The sequence below is a fragment of the Lytechinus variegatus genome, chromosome 14 (genome assembly GCF_018143015.1).
Source record: "Lytechinus variegatus isolate NC3 chromosome 14, Lvar_3.0, whole genome shotgun sequence".
NCBI classification, from domain to species: Eukaryota; Metazoa; Echinodermata; class Echinoidea; order Temnopleuroida; family Toxopneustidae; genus Lytechinus; species Lytechinus variegatus.
The window spans coordinates 8,476,502-8,502,241 of NC_054753.1; the positions used below are offsets into that span (position 1 = coordinate 8,476,502).

The 25,740-nt window shown below is 37.3% G+C and overlaps 1 protein-coding gene across 1 annotated transcript; it reads left to right on the forward strand.

The window, feature by feature from the left end:
• The first annotated feature begins 5,630 nt into the window (after nt 1–5,630).
• Nucleotides 5,631–24,088, forward strand: LOC121427603 (ventricular zone-expressed PH domain-containing protein homolog 1-like). Its single transcript, XM_041624082.1, is given in 15 exon segments — nt 5,631–6,041; nt 9,096–9,334; nt 9,336–9,499; nt 10,385–10,529; nt 11,538–11,715; nt 12,576–12,739; nt 14,015–14,224; nt 15,160–15,374; nt 16,013–16,809; nt 17,969–18,111; nt 18,716–18,850; nt 19,487–19,601; nt 21,493–21,549; nt 23,190–23,326; nt 23,622–24,088. Coding segments are annotated over 14 exon segments (2,736 nt in total). The 5' UTR covers nt 5,631–6,041; nt 9,096–9,289; the 3' UTR covers nt 23,853–24,088.
• The last annotated feature ends 1,652 nt before the right edge of the window (nt 24,089–25,740 follow it).

The following is a 25,740-nucleotide window of genomic DNA, read 5'->3' on the forward strand; positions in this document are numbered from 1 at the left end:
TTATCTTCTTTTCCCATCTTCCTCTCTCTTTTTATTCTCTCCTTTTCCCCTCTCCCCTCTTTTTTTGAGGGGGGGGGATGGGTGAGGCTGTTCCCCCTCGCCCCCCCCCATGGATCCGCACCTGATAGAACCCCATGGTCTCGTATCATTTGACCTTTGGACCTCTCGATGACATTTGATATATCTGATCATAATTTTACACGCACTATCGGACCCGCGGTCTATCGGACCCGCGGTCTAACGGACCCGCGGTCTATCGGACCCGCGGACTATCGGACCCGCGGTCTATCGGACCCGCGGACTATCGGACCCGCGGTCTATCGGACCCGCGGACTATCGGACCCGCGGTCTATCGGACCCGCGGTCTATCGGGATGTCCCCGTAACAACTGGCTTGTTTTTTTTTGCACTTTGTATACACTGAAATATATCATATTGGGAGTTAATAATTTGTTGTATCTCGGCTCACCATAGGTGTTTCCCACAAGCATAGGCCCGGATTCTGAACTCTGGTTTAAATACATGTAAGTCCATGGTTTAATTAGTGCTAGAAATACGAGAAGCCAAAAATACAAGAACAAAATTATTGACACTGTATACTTCTGGTATTTATTCTGCTCTCTTTCCAAGCTGAAATGGTGAAGCTACTAGTAAGCATTAGAGTTATCATTCCTGAATAGTTTTGAATAAATTGAACATGGATGCACTGTCAAATTGAATGTTTGCCATGAATGGCTCTTCATAGTTAAGCCACAACATTAATGATAATAAAAATAGCTGGATTTATATAGTGTCTTTGCCTGAGGATACAAAGCGCTTGCTATTATTACATGTACCTTGGCTTTAGCTCAAGCTACCATCATCAGCACTCTGTGCATGCAAGGAATTACTCATACCGGGTACCCATTCACTTCACCTGGGTCGAGTGCAGCACAGTGTGGATAAATTTCTTGCTGAAGTAAATCATGCCATGGCTACAATTCGAACCCGAGACCTTCTGTTTGAAAGGCGAGAGTCAAAAACACTAGACCATGACGCGACCACATTAGACCAGAATTAAGCCAACCAGAGTTCAGAATTTGGGCCATTACATGTATGTTAAAGGGTTGTCGTCCAACCCATTTTCATTGACACAATAATGCAAAAGTTTTAAATGGATCATTCTAACTTTGTCATATATAAGTGATGATCTGATTCAATTTTTATGTGTTTTTTTTTGTAGCATGGGTTCTTGACAAGAATTGTTATAAGAAGTTTCTTTCTTTTGTAAAAACAGTTTGTTAGATGATGAACTGTTAACTCTTGGAATTAGGTAAACTCATTTCTTCAGTTTCATGTAAATGTAGAAACAATGAAGTGATTTTTTTTTTATATATACAGCAACACCATAGGAGATATGTATTTTGGAAATAATCTATTGATTTGAAAGAGGTGTGGAAGTGGAATGTGAAGTGTTTAATGGGTAATGAATTTCGATATGTTTTCTTTCTCCCTCTCTCTTATTCATTCTTTTATTTTATTTGTCATTCCCTCTGCCATTTCTTTCTTCTTGGTAAAAATAGATATCCAAAGCAATTATATATGTATATATGCATTCTTCCATGGGACAAACATTATTTTTAATAGTTGTGATGTAAATAATTATTGACAAAATGAAATTGTATCGTTAAGAATTGTTCATCTCATTCTTTATTATTAGCTCATTTATAAATTTGATTGATTGATTATTCCTTGATAAATGCAAAAAAAAATTATGTATAAAATTGCAACTCTGCTCATTCTTTAATACAATTTCTAACGTTAGCCTTGATAATTTTTGCTTGATGTATTTTCATACAGCAAAATGAAACCAATTTGTTCAAAATTATACACCCTTGTCAATAAGAAAATTATTTGATTCGTTAAGATATCTTATGAGGACATGTACATGTAATATGGGCTTCATAAAGTCTATTATGAATGAATTGATTGTCCTATGTAGCCTAGTCATATCATTAGAATGGGCAAAATAAATTTCTCTGATTTATTTTTAGTATCAAACAGGGAGATTTAAATTCCATGTGTGACATCACACATCTTGGTCACATTGCCAATTTGAGGATCTCTATGGCATTGGTGCTGTCAACATTCAATAACTTGCCTGTTATTGTCTGTCCATTTTTCTCAAAATTTTCTTCTATGATTTTATTTTTTTTCACTTTTAAATGAACTCTTTTTTTTATATGGTCTAAATCTGCTTCACATGTGAACGTTGTATGCAACTTGTATCTATAGATTTCTCCCCTATATGTTTTAACAATATTTTACATTGTACAACAATTTGTGCATGAACAATGTAAGGAAAGTGCTTGCATACATTTGTTGTTGTTGGTCACGCAGTTTAAAGTCTGTTCAAGGTTTGGGCAACCAGAGTGATTTATTTTTTAAATTTAGATATTGCCTTTCGAACAATTTTCTTTTGATAACTTCTTTTCATATTGTCTGTTCTAATTTGTGAATATCATAAATTCTCTAAAATGAAAAAGGAGAAGCTGATCATTTTGATTAGTTATGATAAAACATCAATAGTTGTCTTTGTTATTGATTCTTTTCGTGGAATCACCATGAAATCACATTAATTTAGGTGTTATAAGATGGGATAGATCTCTTTCATAATTTTTGGAAGATAATCAATTGTACAGTATGATATATTGTACAAAACGTATTTGTATTTACATGACTCTAACTTCTTTGATAATGGCTGTATTTTCAAACTTGTGTATGGAGGACAATGCTTGATTAAATACTAATTTTGATTATGTTTGAAATTCTTGTTATAGAAACTATATATGTATGATTCACAATTTTAGTATGTGCAGTACTTTATATCACCTTTGCATTTTTTATAATACATGTATGTATGCATTTTATGAAATATGTTTTTCTATGTTCAATCATTAATGATTATGCTAATATTTTTCATGAGATATATATATATATTAAATGGTAACAAGTAAAACAATGATTTGTGTCTACTCTACTGTATGTCAATGTATATTGCTGGCTTGTACCATCACATCGGGTTTTGTTTTTTCTGGGTAAATTTTACCCCTAATCTCTTTTAAACTAGTTAAAATTTCATGCCATGTATTCTCTTTTGGGGGACCTTACTTTGACAAGCTCAGCTTCTTGGAGGTCTCCTCCTCTATCATGACATACATGTACATGTATATATACTTTTTCTTTTTAATATGATCTTTGTAGATTTTAAGTGTGCGCGACAACCAAAGTACTTAAGATGTAAAAAGTATTTTGTATGATGTCAGTACAAATGTTGTGAAAGAAGAAATAAATGAACCAAACCAAACCAATTTGATCAGGCAATCTCACCTAACACAAGCAATGGAAAACAGGGACCCCTAAATTCCAGAAAGGTCAGGTCCAGTGTACGCAACCCTTTGTATATGGCTTATGGTTTTCACAAGACATTGGGGTATAGTGGATCCAAACATGTATTTGACTGGCATTATTTTCACAAAACGTTGGGTAAACTGGATCAAATCTTTCATTAATTTAGGGGGCCTTTTTCTCAAAGGATATAAGAGTACCAGCTAGATGCAAGAACTGTATGTGTTGGCACAAGACATACAGCTTGGGGTTGAAAATTTATTCAATATCATTAATGAGAATTGAAAATATACTTAGGACCAAATTGTTTGTTTACAGTGACAGAAATTACAAAAGACTGAACTTATTACTAATTCAAACAAAGAAATATACTGACTTGTTTGCATGTGTCAACAGGGATTTGTCATTTTTTAAACATTCATTGAAACTTTTTTTATAAGAGGGGTCTGTTCTTGGCTAAAATGCATTTTTTAGATCAGGTAGAATATTCAGTAAGTTTTTTCCCCCTCTTTAAGCCATTTATTGTCACCCCCATCCTTTCCCCTTTTCCCTCCCATGCCCCCTTCTATCCCAATCTCTCCTTTTCACCATCCACTTCTCACTCTCCCTCTCTCATATTGTCTCAGATGCCATCTTCTTGGTGTATACTATATTTACTTAGACATTCCTCAGCACATTCACCACCAACATGATCATCAGCTCCACCTACCATCATCACCTCAAAAAATCACCAATATCATCTCCCTCATCACACCCACCCTCGTTGACATCACCACTGCTACCACAGCCACCGTCATGCTACCACTAATTACCATCATCTGTGTCACCACCACCTCCATCATTTCTATCATTACCTGCCACCGTCACCACTATGCACTGGCTCCATCATTTGCTACCACTAACTGCCATCACCACCACCATCAGGTAACACCTGTCAACCACACCATACACCACCTCCATCATCACCACCACCACCTCCATTGTTACCAACAAGATTCCCTGCAAGGTTCATTCAACATTCACCACCACCACCACCATCGTTGATACCACTACCTCTCATCACCACCACAACCACCTCCATCATTCGTAAAACTACCATCCACCATCATCACCACCTCCATCACCACAATTGCTACCACTATACCGGCCATCAATCTCCATCACCTAATTGCTACCACTAACTATCATCACTTCCCCCACCTCAATCTACTACCATCACCACTACCAGCTCCACCACCATTCTAGCTTATTACAGCCAAATTAATCACCACCAATTACCCAGCTTCACCACCACAGCCATCCATTACCATCATATCATCCCTATCATTTCCACCACCACCATCATATCATCGATCACCACCATTACCAGTTCACCACCATATACCACCACCACCATCATCACATACCACTATTCCATTACCCAGCATGTGTACCATCTTCATTCACCAATACCATCATCATGATCATCACCACTTTCATCATTACTACCATCATTACCATCACCACCACCACCATCACATCTGACCCCCACATGCCACTTCTACTAAAATCATCACACTTAATCACCACAGCCTAAAAAGTTTGCAGTCATATTCCGTAGTTATTTAAATGCATGATCATGATTGTATATGGAACTTATTTTGTGAAACATAACAATCAGACTTTAAAGAATCATGTTTGATCCGGCAGTTCAAAGTTTATGCATCATACGTAAATTGCTGTAATACAAAATCATATGGTCTTATCATATCAGTCAAGAATGAAGTTTCATTATAAAAAACGAAATAGCAGTCATGCTCAATGAACATGTTGATTGCCAACACTGAATGCAATTACTGGTTCTTTTGTGCAGTGCAGTTAGTCTGGAATTTTCTTTTTAGGAAATTACTTCTTTGTTTGAAAAGAACCATTGGAGCAAATCAAGAGCATTGGCATCAGATTTATAGAGTGATATGAAATTATTATACCACCCGCCCCGGCCGTCTTGACATTGAGGATGCATATGGATGTGTGGCAGTGTATGACAATTTAAATAAAATCAGAAAGAAATATTAATGAGCATTAAGTTCATGGTTCGTTTGATTTAAAGAAACTATCAAATCCCATAAGTGTATTATTAGCACAGCTGGCTACATTGACTTGTTGTTTTCAAGTGGTAAAAAAAAGTTGCGAAAATAAATTTGTCATAGAGGGCGTGGTCTGAATGGTCCTCTGTCATTCAATACAACTTGCATTGGGTTTAGAATGACGCTACAGTGCAATCGGTCTTGTGTGGTAAGAGGAGGAAATAAGTTTGTGATGAATGACTTATGACACAATCTATTGGTATATGTGACTCATTGATCTAAGCTGAAGAGCGTCAACGTCGGGAATCTACAAACTGTGTTATTATATTATTGTTTTAATTCTCAACTAGGGCTACGTTCCTGACTTCTTTGGACTGATAAGCAAAGCTCACCTTGAAGTTGAACAACCCCTATGGTACCGATTTTTATACAAAACCCAACAACGCAAAACCATCGCCGCGGGGCTGAGGAAGGGAAAGTTGGTCTGTCAACGCAAAATCAGCAGTCCAGCCTTAATTCGACTCAAAAAAAAAAACAGTGACCGAATTTGACGGCTGGATGAGGGAGAAGCTGGGCGAGCAACTGGCAGGTGAGTTTAAGACTAGGACTTGTTGTAGGAGGTCTATTAAACTTAACTGTTATACAGTTTCTCTCTGACTCTGCTAGCATTTTATGTGCCCAACCCAAGTTTAAATCAACCCGGGGCGGTATGGTTGGAACTACCCCTTATCGACCACCTAATATTCTAAGCATCATATCTGCGAAAATATTCACCAATTTTACCCAGTTTTCGTCTCATTTGTGCAGAAAATTGAGCAGATCAGATTTCCATGTTTTGCTCGACGACTCCGATTCAATTCGCGTATATATCGACGAACAAGGAATGCGACGATTTTACATTTGCTCATTTGCAGCCGTATTTTGAAACCGACCACTAGCGATACACTAAGTTTACGGTCGATTCGTGTCGCGGTGGCGAAATATTTTTACTCTTTCAAATCAGTTACATGACGTCAACATGCTAAATGATCGCCTCACTACTTCCACTGTGAGCTCCGGCGCATGATTCGACGATTGACGACGGATATTTGTTCTAAAGCCGTTTCCTATCGGATTTCTTGGTTTTTCAGCGGGGATTGGGTTTAGTCAATACAATTTTGATTAATTCTACTACATTTCTACTTTTTGTTGCTTCTTTTTTTCTTGTGAAATCGATTTTTACCGTTTCTATGGACACTGCGCCTACTCTCCCGCGCGTATCGTTTGTAATACGCAATAATTTTAACGCGCGCAATGTGGTCGGTTTCAAAAGAGGTGGTCGATATGTGGTAGTCTCACCATACGCGGTAGGCCCGATACAACATGTACAAGGCGATAGACTATTCATCAGTGAATCACAGTCTTATAATATCATTTGAACAAAATGTGACTTGTGAGATCTAACGTCAATGAAAAAGTATTTTAACAGGAGTAACTTGTAAGTTGTGAGACCTGTGAATATTGTGATTTTTGATTGAGCAGCACATTTTGGGACATGTTCGGTGTTTGGGTTTGTCAGAACCAGATTTATCACGATTCATTAAAGATTTCATTACAAACAACTTTTAAAATGTTGAAAAAAATAAAAGCAATTCTAACTTTTGTTATAATAGCAGAGCCAGAGGTCTTGTATTGCAATTTTACACATAAATTCATTTGTGTATTTATTTGGGAATGAAAACAGTCCTAACTGTAAGTAAGTGTAACATAACATTCAAACAGTTAAACATGGTGACACAATTTTGATTGAAACATTAAAGTTATTGCTTTACATATTATTTGACTCTGCTTCCTTGTCTCCGTCTTTGAAAATTGAAATTGGCATCATCAATGTCATCATCAGACATTGTGCATTTCACATTGTGCACTTTTCGTGCGGGATTGAAATGAATCCAATGACCGGGGTAATAATATGCTGTAACGCGCTTTGGGCCATTCTGGGAAAAGCGCTTTATAAAAATTGGGTATTATTATTATTATTATTATTATTATACCCTCACCAATTTCACCACCACCATTATTACATGTTTGCCATCACCACAACTACTACCACTGTCGTCACAATCTCCATCCTACTACTGCATCCATCTCCATTTCTACATGTATCATCTTCCATCACTACTATCGGCACCACCGTTATTATTTTTCATCATCACGAATATCACCATTTTTCATCATCATCATCACCATTGTCATAATCATTGTCATAATCATTGTTGATATGTCATCATCATCATCACCATCAAAATAATCATTGATTTCATTCTCAGCATCTTCATCTTCATTGTCATCACTGCCAATGCACCATTACCATCATGATCACCTCCACTTCCATCCTCGTCAAAATCATCATCATCATCACCGTCATTGCTTTTAATCATGTACATTTTAATAATCATCCATCATCATCGTTACCATCATCACCATCATTATAAGAGTTTACGATTACCTCCGCCATCACTACAATGTTGTAGAGAAGGTGAATATCGTAAACAAAACTTTGGATAATAGTGCGTCTATTTCGGTAAGTCATGCGACCTCTTGGAGTTTACGATTACCTCCGCCATCACTATGATATTGTAGAGAAGGTGAATATCATTGTAAACAACTTCGGATAGTAGTGCGTCTTTTTCTGTAAGTAATGCGACCTCTAATAGTTCACGACGGACTCCGCCATCACCACGATGTTGTAGAGAAGAGGACTATCGTTTGAACAGCAGTAGTGTCGCGCGCTGCATCATCATTTATCTTCTTTTCCTTCCTCCGATTATGTCGGAGATCAAAACAAATCATCATATTCTTCCTCCGCTTTTGTCGGAGATAAAAACAAATTCTGTCATCAGTGTAGCTTGCAGCATTTGTCCATGTGCCGGCCACCCACAAATTTTAATGTTTTTTTTTTAATATCTGCCGATCCGATATCCGAACCGATTTCGATTTTAGGAGCAAAACTTCCGAACCGAACTCCGATCCCGTTATTGCTCTAACTACTTGTGTGATCACCATCACTACAACCTCCATCGCCATCATAACTAAATCACCATTCTCACGATGACCTCCGCCATCATAACTTGGATATTTTTAGTGCCCTTTTTTATTTTTCCCATTTGTGCTGTAATATCAAAATGTGCTTTTTTAAAAATGGACCTTTCCATAGAAATATAAGTATTTTAGGCCTATATAATCATTTCCATGTACACAAAATGAGCTCTGATGGCTGAAATACCTTCCCTCAGATTCTGGAAGATGCTTTCACTTCTATAGGTCCCAGCGATAATGTATTTCCAATTCGTCTAATGCCAATTCGTCCCATTGCCAGCTCGTCTATTATCATTTGGTCGACCATCTGTTTACCAGACTCATGTGTGTTAGGGCTGAGCTTAACAGAAGGGTTGCGCTTCACATGTTTTACCATTGCCGATTTTATGAGAGCCTACAGTGCTGTATTTTAAGATTGACCCTCACAAATAATTATGATGTGAAATTGTCAACTAAATTTTGTTTTAGAAAGACTATTGCAAACAAAAACATGGTTGCCCTCTTTGAAATTACAGTATGTATTTCATGTTCATAACGTGAATTTGTTTTCTTTCTTTTCTTTCAGGTTTCCTCTGATTGGCATTTACAAAGATGGACATCTAATTTGCTTACTGCACATTGAGGAGCTCATTGCAACAATGTGAATTAATCATTGAATGAAAAACAAGTGTTCTGCCTTAATACACCGCATGTGCCCTCTCTAAAGCACCTTGAATTATTTGAAGTTAACGTATACGTGACTGTGGAAACTATGCCATAATGCATGAACTATTCAGCCAAGTGCTGTCGAGGAGAGATCTCTCCCCGGGCCGGAGACCTCTTCTCTGTACCGGACTCGGATATCGTCCACGACCTGTCTGCCGCCCTCTACTGCATTCAAGAGATAGCCTCTTCTGAGAATTACGTGAGGAGCGACAATGACCAAGCCGTTGTGGAGATATGTATCACGAGAGTTACAACGGCAATCAGGTGAGTTTTTGGTAAAGGTTGAAAACAGCGGTGAAGTTGGTGAACCTTCTTAGTATGTACCTGGAGTTTAGTGTCTTGTAGCAGGAATCCTGCTAAGCATCTTTGTTGCTTTCTTGCATTCTCCATTGTTTTGTGTATGGTGAATTGTGAGGATAAGCGATGAAAAGACGCTTGCAGAATTCATGCTGACAAACACAGCAGACATTTACTGAGGTAAAGTAAATGAGGTGTCGTAGTCTAAAAGTTCTATAAAGTCAAGCTAGGTTTATTGGCTAAAATATTGGTTGACTCAAGAAAGTGGATCGACAATACAGCAATATTTCGTGCTCATCTTAATGGTCGAATTGAGTTGGGTTCTTAAATGAATGAAAACAGGCTGACCAAATCCTCATTGGACATATAAAAATAATCATGGATTTGCATCATCCTTTTATTCAATTATGAGAAGCTGAATCACTGATTTGATTATGAATTCTGAACAAAGATACTAGCTTCCTTTAGAGGTAAAAGAAAGTAGTTGCTGCAAACGATTATTCATGAGAAAGTCTTTAAAATCATTGCCACCATTTTATCATAGATCTGGTACATTGGAGTAAACTTATCTTGTGAAATCCTGAACTCTTAGCAAAAAACCAATAATGATGATCACTATAAAACACAAAAAGGCTGATATGGGATAGTGTATTGATATTGCTTTGAAAAATACACAACAATTTTTATGGAATTCCGTGCTTATTTTGCTCATTTCTCAGCAATTACACAGTTTTTCTCAGAGCTATTTTGCACATGTATATTTTGTATTTATACTTCATAGGTGGTCATATTATTAGATTATATTTGAACTAATTTTGAGGCATATATCTTTCATTTGTGTTACGTTTCCAGGGATACTGGATCGATTGAAGAGCATGTAGAGGCGCTCGTTTCTCTCTGGCAGTCATGCCTTCATCACAATCTCAAACTGACCACGAGAGATGAAGACCCGCCTCATGCCAAGATTGCCTCTGACATCATGAGCTGCTTGTTTATGGTAAACCAGGGCATTGGGGATGGTGGGGGATTTTCTGCAGTACGATGGATATATATTTTTTTTCTCTTGTATTTATTAAATCTTTAAGTGAATCCAGTTTCAATTTCAAGGGTACCTTTCCCTCTATTTTCAAAGTGAATTGCAAATACCTTATGTTATTTTTTCACTGAATAGAGGAAGAATATCATGCATGGGCCAAAGGCTATGTATAGCAAAATATATTTATTGGATTCTACATATATGTACATTGAGACATATTTTCTACTTATACCGGTATTTCAAATTACTTTTATGTTTAACTTTGAATATGTAATGAATAAATGAAATCAATACTTTTGACATATTTGTGATACATTTTGTTGTTCGTAAATTTAAAAAATGTAAATCATGGCGTTAAAAAAATACATGTACGCACAGGAAAATACCTTTTTGAATGTTTGCCTGTTGGCCATATGGTACAATATATTTTGTTGCAATATTACTAATTCCAGTACCTAGCCTCAAATGATAGCCCCTATAATCATAAAAGCAATTTTCTCTAATTTTAGCCATAAATTTTCTGCTTTTATTCAAACAAACTTAAATTCAAATTTGACTTTAAGGGCCGTATTCTGAAGTCGGGTGTAATTTAAACTCAGGTTTAAAGTTATGGTTTAAGTATGGAGAGGCAATAAGGGTACAAATCCCTAACAGTACACATCTAATCTACTAACTCATATGACGCCAAAATTGTCTGGGAATGATAACTGAAGTATTTTGAAGTATATTTCTTCATCATGAAAGCAAAAGGAAAGAGAATATTAGTAAATATAAGAGATATACAATTTAAGCAAAATTTACTAGTTTTTGGCTGCCCATAATTTTAGACCATGGTTTAAGTTAAACCTGACTTCAGAATGAGGGCCCAAGAATTTAGTTAGAGTGTAGTAACTTGGGGGTATTGTCTGCGAAATTGTCCTGAACCAAATGATCGGCTAATCTTGAATCTCACTCATTCCGCTATTTCAGCAAAACTACGGCAAGCGGAGTGTGATGGAATTGGCTCTTCCGGTAGCGATACGGTTTCTCCGGCATGGGAACCGAGATCTGATCAGGAACGTGTCCAGCTATCTTGCCCTGGCTGCCATAGAGAATGCACATCTGCTAGCTGAACACTGCAGAGCCATCATTCACAGCATCACACAAGGTAAACTAAATCCAAAATTCAAACTGAAATCTTATCTTTTCTAACAGTGTTAGTTATAAGCACTTTGACACTCATCCAAACTTTCTCATTCTTTCTTTTCTTGTGCACCTCGCAATAGAATATTTCTAGATAGATGGCGCCATATAAATGTCTATTATTATTATTACCAGAGCTGCATAGTGTTGAGATAAATATTAGATTATTGTGACCTGAAAATGAATAAATACAGGGAATACTTATCGACCTTGTAGATTTTTTGTGCCCGTTTTCTAAATTGTAGCTGTAAATTAGAACTGTGTCCTTTTGAAAATGGGACTTGCCATAAAATTATTGTAATTTAAGTGCCATGAGCTCAAAATACATGTGAATTTGCCACTTTATAAATACTCTGTATTATTACTAGTACAATGTAGCAGTATTATCAAAATATCTCTATCTCTGTAGTTATTCAGTTAATAGAGATTGAAACATGATAACAAAAATGATAAAAGTATTGCGGAAAAATATGTTTATACAACGTATGAACAGACTTCTTTTAAATACAAAATGTAGACCAGGCTACTTCCCCATCTTTCTTGCTTTATTAGCATCCTGTAAAATATATATGTCGCAAAAGCACCTATGCAATGTTTAGGTATTTCCTCTTTACATTCTTTACATTTATATATATGCAGTATATGATTTGTAGAAATTGATGAAATATGATTTGTGAATGCAGAAGTCAATCATGATTAGCAGGTTGATTTTTGATGTATTTTGCATATTTTCAGTATCAAAAAGTTTAATAGTAGGCCAAATCAGAAAATGCAATCAATTGTAAATTGGTTAATTGTATATTGTTATATTTTTTTCAATCCCAGGCAACAGATCCTTGACCCGTATCCTGCCCCAGATCTATACCGAAGACCCCGGTCCTATCGAAGACTGTCTACCAGACCTGGTCTCCATCCTACCCGGCTGCGATGAGAACGAGAAGTCCAACATCCTCCAACTCATGGCGCTCATGGCAAAAAGAAAACCAAAAGTAAGTTCAGTAAAGGTTAAGCCCACACCAACAACATATTGATAAGAAATTTCAATTTTCCCTGGTGGACAGTATTATTATTTGTTTGGCGTCACCTGTGCCTGGGAGGCGAAAAGCGAACTGAATCACTATGACCCGCAGGTCTCTCCTCCCGATATAACTGATTGGGGGAGTGCAGGTGGACCGGGGTTTCCCCCTACTCTTATACGAATAGTGCAGTGGGTTCTTAACGTGCAAAGGTAGTGACTCTCCTCTACACGGGGCCTCCATTTAACGTCCTATCCGAGGGACGGAGTGTTTTCCATTGTAACATAGCCTGCATCTATGAAACATGGGAGAGACGTTTACACACAACGTACTGGCTTCAGTCATCCGCCCGGGGTGGACTCGAACCCACGATCTTTGGTTCGACGGGCAAACGCGTTACCGACTGAGCCAACACATTACGTCAACATTTGTTTTCTGACAAGTTATCAGATCTAAAGTCAGTTGCAGAAGGAGTTGCGATCGAACATGACACAATGTTCAACCAATGAAACGCACATCACGCTTGATGTTTTCAAGTTGCCTTTAAACACAACTGTTCCTAGGACAGGCCCCTGACAACCTTTCTTGGTTTTTGTCGGCTGAAAAAGTACGGTACTTGTGTCTGTTACTATGGGAACTGCTAGTGCTGAGGTTGAGAAAAAAATCAGATAAACCTAGTAGTGAAACTTTAGAATCAGCTATGTGGAATGGAAAAGTTATTAAACTTTCAAAGTCAAAGTGGCACTATATCATAAAAGGCTCCTATCAATAGTGAACTTAGTAGAACTGGAAGTCTAGGCAAATCATGTGCAACAAGTTAGAGTCAATTGAAAGCATTGGTATTACAGGGTGCTTTGAATCAGTTTGCTGCAGCCAAGTAGTACAGTCATACATTAATGATCAAAATCCCACCATCACAATTGTTTTCCCCCGATTCACTTTATATTTCTAAATGTTTTAAAAAAAATGTCTATGCATCAGGACTCTCATAAATCACATGTGTCGAAGACTGTAGATCCAAAGCTTCTTAAAGGATAGTCTGACATATCCTGCCAGAATGTTTGAAATTTATTTACAAGATAGTAGCATAGAGAAAGAAGGAAAATGAATATAGGGAGGAGAAAGAAAGTCAAAGTGGGAGGTGAAGAGGAAGAGATCAAGAAAGGATAGGCTAGGTTTGGATCAGTTCAAATAAGTGTCAAAAAGTTGCATAACTATTGATGTTTCCCTCTTTATTTCCTTACACAGATCCTGAAGGATTATGTCCCAGTCCTAGTGGCCAACCTGAACAACCCTACGACCTCCCAGACGGTGCTCTCAGCCCTGGTTGACATCGCCTCCATCGACCCCGCCCCGTTCACACTATGCCTTGCCCAGCTCCAGGCGGGGATCAGGAGACAGCCCGCGCTGCTCTCCATGGCTGGCAAGATCTTTGGCGCCGTGGGCAGACTGAGTCCTGTGAGTTTTACCTTTGCTCTGTTTGGGAAAACAGTAATCTGGGTAAAATTTATGATTCCTGCCCTGGGTCCCGTCACTCAGAGCAGTGGCGGACCGTGACCCGGAAACTGGAGGGGCACTGTATTGTTTGTGAACAATGCTGTGCCCCTCCATTGCTTTGTCTTACTCTGGGTCACGGTCCGCCTCTGGCACAGAGATCAGCGGTAATTTGCTATTGAAGTGACCTATCATGATCATTGTTGCATTTGCATTATGCTCAGTAGACTGACAAGGAACCAATCAGAATTGTTCTTTCAAATTTGTGATTACTTGCTATTCTTTGTGTAACGGGGCCCTGGTCTTTGTATGAATGAAAATAAATATTTTATAGTTACTTTGCAGTGGTTTGTTTTAAAAAACCTTAATCTTGTAGTAATAATGGTGTGTTATCATAATCAGTTTTGTAATAAAATGTGGTCCTGTTGCTGTGATTGGATTCCGTTGCAATGATTGAAAAATAATGAAATAATTATATGGTTGAAATATGAAATTTCCCATTTGATATCAACATTTTCACTTGATATTAACTTGCAAACTTTAAATGAAGGAAATTGAATCATAGAAAGATGGTTTGGGTTCTGGATTTCAGTGTAGGCCCCTATATTTGTTTACAACTTAACCTCTCATGAGGGCTAGGTGTAAAGTTATAACTTAAAATACTGTGTCATAATGACAGGACAATATAATGTCAGAGGCCAATAGATTCAAACAACAGATTTGAGAGATTCTGCATGCAAATCATCTTTCTATAGTTAAGGTTTGTTTATTTGTTTGAAATTTCATATATCATATAATTTTCTAATACGAATAATGAAATTGACTGATGTACATGGAAGCAAAGATATGTACTCTCAAAGGTTATGTAACTGATTGTGTTCATGTGATGCCTTTTGTAGGAAGCAGGTGAGGCGTGTATCGAGTTCCTGGTCCAGGAATTATCCTGCGTGGACCAGACTGCACTACCAGCCATTCTAATCGAGATCAAGAGCATCGGGGACCGTCATAAGGGTATCTTAGGCCCATACATACAGGAGATCAGCATGCAGAGCCAAAGCAACTCCACGGCAGCTAGGATGATCGTACAACAACTACAGAGAGACACAGTCAGCAGGTAACGATAAAGGCCCCGATTCTGGGGAGCCTTTCATCAACATTTTTGTCTGACAGGTTATCAGATCAGGGGCCAGTTGTATAAAGAGTTGCAATCAAACGCAACTCAAAAAATCTTGCGCAACTTGATTTTCTGCCAATGAAGCACCTGTATTCAGGACTTGCGCTTGATATTTTTACTTGCGTTTTAACGCAACTCTTTCTGCAACAGGCCCCTGACAACTTTTCCTTAATTTTGATTTGCTGAGAGGCACTGTCACTCTGGTTTTAAATAGGACAGATAAAACTTCAGCAAAGTCCTTTGTTTAATTGTCACTTAGCCTAATGGTATTTCATCGAAATAGCCAGTTCGTCCAATATCATTTCACCCAGTAGGCAGAAGAGCCAATGGCCACTTTTTCTAATAGCAACCTCATCTATAGATTAATATTAGAATAACCATTTTGTCCAATAGCCAGTTGGTCTAACTTCAGTTGGTCAAGTTGGCAGTTGGTCTAATTGCCATTTGGTTCAATACCCACTTAGTCCAATTGACTGTTATAATGGCAGAGGGTGTAAATTAATATAAGGCCATAGATGTCGTTCCTAAGTATTGAGTTGCATTTAAAAGGATATTGTGACATTTCTATTCCTTAACAGTGAGCATGGGCTCCACAGACCAGTCAGTATGATTGAACCAAGACATTTATCACAGGACAATAAGCCATTCAGTGCCACCAATATCAGCCAAATGTCAGAAGAGAGGAAGAAACTGTACCGCAAAGCGCAAGGGCGCCCCCACACCCGCAGCGACATGCAAGGTTCCTTGCAGCCTTTACGGCATCCAGGACATTCCTATTCAGAACAGGCCCTGCACCTTCACCACACACCGCTTGGCGTGGGACGTGTCAACTCAAACAGTCTAGGTGTCCTAGAGATGGCGGGGAGAAGCGAGAGCAAGGGTAGTGTGCAATCGGGTGCAAGCGGAACGGCTTTGAGATCGGGGACTCGCAAACAGATCACGACATCGCCGACGAGGAAGTCGGAGTTTGAGCGCAAAATTACCAACAGGCAACATCGCTCCAGCAAAGGAAACTTAAATCTCCATGTCTCGTTGGCAACGTCTTCGGAGAATGAAAGTGCAACATCACCAACGTCTCCTCCAACATCTGCCCAAACTCATATGGAGGCAAATGGTAATTCCACGTCAACGCATGCAAGTTCCCTGCAAGGTAGAGTTTCGCCGTCAAGCCCGACATTGCAGTCGCCGACGTCGCAGACTTCATCAGGCATCGGCGACGGCTCGCGGTTGAGTGTGGGAATGTCCATGACAGGTAGCGGGAGTAATCGAGATAGCAGCTTGCAGCAGTACCTGTTTAAAAGACAAAGAGAAATGAGTAGTTATATGGATTCTATCAAAGACAGGATTCCGATCCCAGAAGAATGCACAGTGCAAGGTCAGTCTATCAGATATCTCTTGCTTTGATGAAATGCTAACAATGATGAAGATGATTGATGATGGTGGTAATTATGATGATGATGACTATGATGATATTGATGAGGATGATGATACTGATGATGGTGATGATGATAATGATGGTGCTGATGATGATGATGATATTGATAATAATGATGATGGTGATAATGATGGCAATGTTAATTACGATGATGGTAATGTTGATGGTGATGTTAATAACGATGATGATGATGATGACGACAATGATGATAATGATGATGGTGATGATGATGATTATGATGATGGTGATGATGGTGATGTTGATGATAATGATGATGGCACTGCCACCCCAACAAAAACTTGATTTGAAAAAAAAGAGAAAAATTCAACAAGCATAACACTGAAAATTTCATCAAAATCGGATGTAAAATAAGAAAGATATGGCATTTTAAAGTTTCGCTTATTTTCAACAAAATAGTTATATGAACGAGCCAGTTACATCCAAATGAGAGAGTTGATGACATCACTCACTCACTATTTCTTTTGTAATTTTTTATATGAAATATGAAATATTTTTATTTTCTCGTCATTGTCATGTGAAATGAAGTTTCATTCCTCACTGAACACATGGAATTCCATTATTTTAACATTTTGTGCTTCAGGCAAGGAGGTCCTAATCGTCAAATTCGTAAAAATTGAAATTGTATAATTCAAACAATAAAAAACAAAAGAAATAGTGAGTGAGTGACATCATCGACTCTCTCATTTGGATGTAACTGGCTCGTTCATATAACTATTTTGTTGAAATTAAGCAAAACTTTGAAATGTCATAACTTTCTTATTTTACATCCGATTTTGATGAAATTTTCAGCATTGTGCTTGTCTGATTTTTCTCTATTGATTCAAATCAACATTTTTCTGAGGTGGACTTGACCTTTAATAATGATGATGGTAATGTTGATGGTGATGATGATGATGATGGTAATGATGATGGTGATGATGATGGTGATGGTAATGATGATGGTAATGATGATGGTGATGATGATGGTGGTAATGATGATGGTAATGATGAAGTGATGGTGATGATGTCTCAACAAAACTTAATTTACCTTTACCTAGATAATTAATACTTATAATAATGTCACCATTTTCTCCCTCAGAGGATATTAGGAACAGACCAGTAGGGAAGCTGGACTTCTACTGCTCGTTAAAAGAACCTCATTGTCTCTACAGCACGCTGCCATTCTCCATGGAAACCAAACAAATATTGCCATGGATACATCTCAAATATTTACATCTTCAAGTAAGAATTTTTATTGATCATCCATGCCCCTGTTTAGTCTCAATCTCAATCCAAATCAGTATCAAATGTAATATCAATCTTAAGTTTAATCTCAATCTCATCAAACACAATGCCAATCTCAAACTCATTATTAATCTCTTTGTCAACCTCTATCTCAATCTCAATCCAAATCTTATTCTCTATATCAAATTCAGTATCAAACTCAATCTCAATATCAAACACAATAACAAACTCATTCTCAATCTCAATATTTAATGTAATATTAAACTCAACCTCCAACTCATTCTCAGTCTCAATCCAAATTTCAATCTCAATTTCAAACTTAAACGTCAAGTCCACCTCATAAAAATGTTGATTTGAATCTATAAAGAAAAAGCAGACAAGCACAATGCTGAAAATTTCATCAAAATCCGATGTAAAATAAGAAAGTTATGACAAATCAAAGTTTCGCTTATTTTTAAGAAAATAATTATATGAACGAGCCAGTTACATCCAAACTTAATATCACTATCAATTTTAATCTGAATTCCAATCCAAATCTCAATCTCATTTAGATCTTGATCTGAATCTGACTCTTAATTTGAATCTGTTTGTATCATATCAGGCTACATCTCCTACACCGGTATCGCTGGACGATAACGCAGTACAGAGCCTCAAGATGAGCTGGGAGAAGCAGAAGACGATCGGAGGTCACATGACCTTCCTCAAACTCATCACGCAAAACTTCCCCCAAGCGAAGGTGAGTTAATACCTGCTCGAGAAATATCCAGTGTGCATCATGGTTGATTTTCACCCTCCACGCAGCCCAAATCAAGTACTGAAATACTGTATACTGCTAAAAAATTAGCGTTGGAGAGGTGCCCCAACTCCCCCATATGACATTATTTAGTGTTCTATGTATGGCAAACTAACACCATGCCTTGACATTAGGACCAGTTTTCATAGAGGTTTTTTTTTTCTTGTTTCAGTTATTATGAAGTCAATTTCATTTCTTTTATCACTTACAGGTTAGGCAAAGACTGATAGCAGCTATGTTGATCCAGTTGCCATGATATGTTTACGTATAATGCCAATATTTTTTCTTATGTTTACCAATCATAGATGATAAGATGACTTTACCTGGGGGGCGTTTCATGAAAGGACTTGTCTGACGTTTTATCCAACAAGTCCCATTTTATCCGACAGTTACCATAGGAACAGTGCCTCTCAGCCAATCAAAATCAAGGAAAGCTGTCAGATCTGACAACTTGTTGGATGAAAATATTGATGAAACGCTCCCCTGTTCATCTACCCATTTCACCCTTTTCATAAAAAAAAACCCATATTGATTTTGATAACATTGAAATAATTCCATTTCAATTTTTTTCCGTCTTAGGTGCAGCAAGGGCTGATCAGGCAGCTTTGCCGGGCTAGTTACTATGATATGTTCACCTACAATGCCAAGACGTGTAACTGGACATGTTTTCTTTGTAGCAGTCCAAATAAAATGGGTAAGTGCAACAGCAACGTGTTTATAGATATTCACTTTGTCTACAAACAGTAGGTTTATCGTTCTCAGATGGTCTTATACCACATGGACTAAACCCATTGGCCCGTATTCTGAAGTCGGGTTTAACTTAAACCCAGGTTTAAAGTTGTGGTTAAAGTATGGACAGCCGATTGTTACATAATCACGAACAGTAGAGATATGATACTTTCAGCTCATTAGCCTCTCACATCATGCATAATTGTGTAGGAAATATAGATAGATGATTGTCTTTGCCATCGATGAATCAGAAAAGAGCACAGTAAACATAAGAAACATACAATTTAATAAAAATTTTGATACTTTTGGCTTCCCATACATAAACCACAACTTTAAACCTGAGTTTAAGTTAAACCCTACTTCAGAATACGGGCCATTTGGTCTACTGTCAACGTGGCCTAATTGCTGTTTGACTGCTCTTATGGCCATGGAGTCATATGCTGATAATGAAACCTAGGTTTTACCCTAGTCTAAACTAGAATTTTAAACCAAAGATACTACAAGGGGAAGATCAGACAGTACATAGACCCCGTAATGAAACGGTCGTGAAGAGCGCCCTACAGCATTGAGTAAGTAACAACCTGTTATGACCTTTGCGTGTATCGCGAGATGGTTGTGAGAGAAATGGTGAAGGGTTGAAGGAATAGATGATTTTTACATTTTATAGTTTTTTTCATTCAATTTTTTTTTCTTGAAATAAACATGAATTTATTTCAGACATTTCTTGGTAATAAAAGGTGGAATTATTACCATGCACCACCCTTGAGCCCTCTCCAAAATCCCCTCTCTCGTTTCCCCCATATGTTTTATACACAGCTGCGTGCGGATGTGCGATGGTTTAGTTACTCAACGCTATTGGGCATCCTTCCCCATTTATTGAGTATTTAGGGGCGTTTCAAAAAATCACCGAAGTATCTGATCTTCCCCTTATACAGTCCGACCTCTCTTATCCTGACACGTTGGGACCAACACCAACCCGGATATTAAATATTAAATACACGTAGCTGCGCTGCCGGCTGCCTCCCCAGGCCACTGGCAGTAGCTACACTATTGTAGTGGGCGTACGGTAAAGACAATATTCACTGCAGAGTCAGTGCAAATTATAGGCAGTGTTTTTATGGAAATGAAATTGATCGATAAGGGGAGGCCGGATAAGACAGGTCGGACTGTAGTATCTTTGTTTCAACAACATTTCTATGGAATGCTGGATTTCATGTTTATTCCAAATACATGCCAAATGTAATGTACCATTAAAATTCATTGTATTTCCCCATTCTTCCCATTTCATGACCCAATTATTTTTTAGGAGCAATATAAGAATATTTTTTACTTGGTGAATGAGTCAATGTTTGGCACTGCATAAAAGTGTACCTGTAGTCTAGAATACTTAAATGCTGACGCGTACATGATATACAACGCCCAGTCTTATTGATCAATACGCAGTAGTGCGCGACCTCTTGGCATGATCTGACCAATAATGTCATGCCTTTATACCGCTGGCAACTAAACATTTAAGTGCAACTCTAATTCATGCTTACTCAAGTGTAATATTCTGTCAAAACTTTTACTTTCATTGGATAGATGAGACCCAAACCCAAGATTTTTTGTGAAAAAATTACCCACATATTGTATATTTTTTTAATTCCCAAGGCTTTTCCAAAGTGTAAACTTTTTTTGATACGGACTGTATTGCATAAACATGCTGATATAAAAATACATGAACATATGTTTTTACTTGAAATGAGCCGACAAAATGACATTATTAATTAAGGTTTATCAATACTGTAAGTTTATGACATGTATCAAGTTAGCCATTTAAAGAGGAATGATTGTTGTTTTTCTTGTTATGGACGCAGACAAAATGATGGACCTTATGGGAACTGACTCTATTCCATTTCAAATTAATACTGAAGGTATCATGAAATCATTGATTTCTATGCTGTGGTTCTTGTGTGTGTGTAAATTCTAATCTTTTGGGGAAAATTTAAAGTTGACAAAAATATGATTTTGTTTTTAATTATTTTGTATCACTTCAAGCACATTTTTCGGGAAAATGTTTGCCTTGTTGGAGATTTTTTTGTTGGTGTTTGGAGCACTTTCTATGAAACAATATATTTTGCTCGTATGATTTGTATTCTCATATCACTTAATTGTCCAATACATAAATCATTTTATTTGTGTTTCTTTAATTTGTATTTTCCTTTTCTGATGATTTGCTTTTGTTGTAATCGGTTTGTCAATTTTGCAGAAAACAACTGGAATCTGTTGACAATTGTTTGGTTTATTTTTGCACAATGTCACTTAATTTGCCACAAAGTGTAATCATTTCAGATTCAGCGCTTGAATCTGGTGTTAGTGTTATGATGATACATATACCAACACCAGGGCCCCATAACACGCAGCTTAGCGATTAATTGCTAAATGGAATGGCCTATCAGGATCATTGTTGCATGTGCATTTTGCTCAGTAGACTGACCAGGAACCAATCAGAATTGCTCTTTCAAATTAGCAATTAATCACTAACCTTTGTGTTACTGGGCTCTGACAATAGCACCTAATTTTACATTGAACTGGTGTTATGATTTGATTTGTGAGATGCAATGTGTACATGTATATATGAATAGTCATGGATGTTTGATGCTGCTGTTGATTATTTCGTATTATCTGGACATGCCTAGCATGGACCAAAGGCCAACGATTTTATATGCTTTTCTTCTCTCTCTCTCTCTATCTTACAAGTGACCATCAGTACCTCAAATTTTGAGTTATGCTGAGTTATCTAATATATTGTTTAGTTATGTTCATAGATGATAATTGATTGTAATCATTTCTTTATTTCAAAGAAAAGCAGAATACGAATAAACAAAGTGAAACAATGAAGAGTAACAAGCGAAACCAGGTCCATGAACCTATACTGGTTCAAGGCAGGTTAACATGTACATAAAAAGTAAATTACAAAGGCATAACATATTGATTGCGAACAAAAAGCAATCATAGAATAAAACTGAGTAGGTGAATTTGCATTAATCATTTACAATATAGCTTTGAAGAGAGACTTGCTTACATGAGCAAAGGCACAAAGAGAGAGAGAAAAAAAAATGGCATTAGCAATGGAGCATTCCATACATCCGTTATGGTAGAAATAATCATTGTAGATATTAACGCAGTATTTTACATTAAGGAAGACAGAAGAGAGAGAGAGAAACAGGTTCAATAAAAGAAAACGGATATATGGGGGGTATAACTTAAGATTCTGTACCTTATCCCAATGCTGATCCTTCCTACTGTAAAAAATAACAAAAGATGATAAAAGGTCATGTTTACTTATGATCTTTGTCAAATTCCTTGGTCTTAGGGTACAATTACACATCCGAATCACTGTCTTAAGTCTTGCTATGTTCTCATTAGATATATGATAATAATGATAATAATTATAATAGTAATAAGTTTTTCTCATGTGCACTTTCTGATGAATCATCAGTCAAGGTGCTACGTGTAAAAATAAACAAAAACATTGGACATAATCAATTTATGACAATGTTATTTATTTCAGATTTAATTGCCGGAGGTCAACCTCTTATTGAAGGTCAGTTGAAAGAGAAGAAAGTCCGCTGGAAGCTCTTCAGGAGATGGAAGACACGCTACTTCACCCTGGCCGGAGAGAGATTACTCTACAGTAAAAACAAATCGGTAAGGACTGCCAAATGGGCCTGTATAATATTGTGATGATATCAACAGTATTGCGATGATATAAAAAGTTATGGTGATAATATCAACATATGGACCCCTACGAAAACCAGCAATTGCTGATAGAGTGTTCCATCATACGAATGGTAAATGAATAAAAATATGTATTGAAAAATGTTACTGTATTTTTTATCAGGCATTGTTCTGATTCAATATACTTTTACTACTGCTACCACCAATACCCTGATCACTACCACAACTGACACTAAAATATTGGATTTTTTTTTTCTCATTGCAGCAGATGACGGGAACTCTGCCCATTGAACTGAGCAAGGTCCAGAGCGTCAAGACGCTGCGTCGACGTGACCGAAGCATTCCAAAGGCCTTTGAAATCTTCACGGACGACCAGAAGACGTACGTCTTCAAGACGCGGGACGGCGCCAATGCAGAGCAATGGGTTCAGTGCCTCACCCTGGCGATGCGTCAACGTCAAGCCAGTTTCCGGAGCGATAACGAGTCAACGACGTAGATTCTGTGCAAGTTGTGTAAGCAAGTATTTTCTTTCAATCCCGGCAGAGTTAGTCACCGGTGTGCTTGTTATCTAGGAATGATTGTTGATTGATGTTAAGGAACCGCTTCAAAAGTCAGAGCCGCATGTTTTCAACAAGGAATCCACAAGCAGCTTTTCTTACTGGGCCCCGTCTTACTAAGTGTTACGATTGATCCAATCAATCATAACTCTATGGAAGTCCATCAGTGTCATAATTTTTTTCTACAGGAAATTTGCACAATGTCCGTTGTAAACAAAGAGAAGCACAGTGAAATTTCAAGAAAACAATGAATGCATGAATATACATCATAGGTGGAAAATATTTTGAACAAAAATGAATAATAGATGTTGACGTTGCTGGCTGTCCATAGTTGTGATTGATCGGAAAAATCATAACTCTTTGTAAGACGGGGCCCTCTTCTCACATTTCATCATGGACAGAACCAGGGGAAATGCAGGAAAGCTCATGACAGTACCAATTATGTGGAGGCTGCATTGAAGAGCTACTATATGGTGCATAATGTAGGGCTTTAAAATAATCTTCAGAAGTCTCTAAGCGATGCACAATAATACATTTTTCATGTACAGAAATAGAGATCATATTTCTAATTTAATATGTTTTATTATTTTCAATCATATGCTATTGCAATATTTGCAAACCATTGGTTCAGAAAACAATAATATCTCGTAACTATTTATTTGTAAATAAAAGCATACTCACAATTTTGGTTTAAACAGCCATTTTCAGATTCAAATATTGCAAATGGTAGTCTCATGAAAAATGGATCACATCGTATCTCTAGATTATTATTCTTTAAACATTTATGTGAAGCATCATATAATTTATAGACAATGTCAGTTTGAAAATTGTTGCAATGTGTCTCTAACAGACACAATTTCATATAAAAGCTAAATATCCCTGATGAAACTTGTCAACAAAACAAAGCAAGCCAGTACTAGGTTGCCACACCTAATCTCCCCCAAGAAAGAATAATGTGTACATGTATCTCAGATATTTGACATTGACACTTTCACAATATTTGAACAGGTAGGAAAATTTGCGAGGCCTTAATATCATATTATTTTTTCACTTTTTTTTTCATGATTGCCTTCATACTGTTATATTGAAATGCAAATTTTTTGCTAAGATTGACTTCTGAAATTTGGAAACAAGGAGGACAGTAATCCAATATCAGGAGCCCGTAACACAAAGCTTAGCAATGATCGAAGAACAATTATCTACGATTGATTCCATTGACTACAATGTACAATCAATTGTGAAAATTGAGTGTAAGATTAATTGCTAACCTTTGTGTTATGTGACCCAGGTGTGACCTCAGATCTGACAACTTTCCTAGATTCCTGAGAAACACGGGTGTGTGACTGTTACCATGGTAACTGGCAGATAAAACAGAATTTGTCTGATCTTACTAGCCCTTTTCGGAAACTTTCTTCTATTACCTCACATGGAGCTCAGATGTTTTTTTACGGAAGTTGACCAAAGTCGCCTATCGCCAATTTTTTAAATGCAGAACCAAATTATCTTTACCTCACAATTTTGTTTTACACGGCGAGTAAGCAAAAAAGTTTACACCTAAACCTTAACAATAGCTAAATTATTAAGAAATCATTTGTGAGTAACGAATGTTCATATATCACATGAAAAATTGATTCATCTCAGATAATTTGGTATCAATTTATGTGATATGCGTGTTTGACAGATATGTCTACACTTGATTTTTGAGAGTGTCTTTATTGTTTAGGTGTGATTTTTTTTTTACTCGTCCAGTTTATTTTTGCGAAAACCAAAGAAACAGGTGCGAAGACTTAAGAAATGGTGGGTGTTTCATAAAGCTGTTTGGAGGTT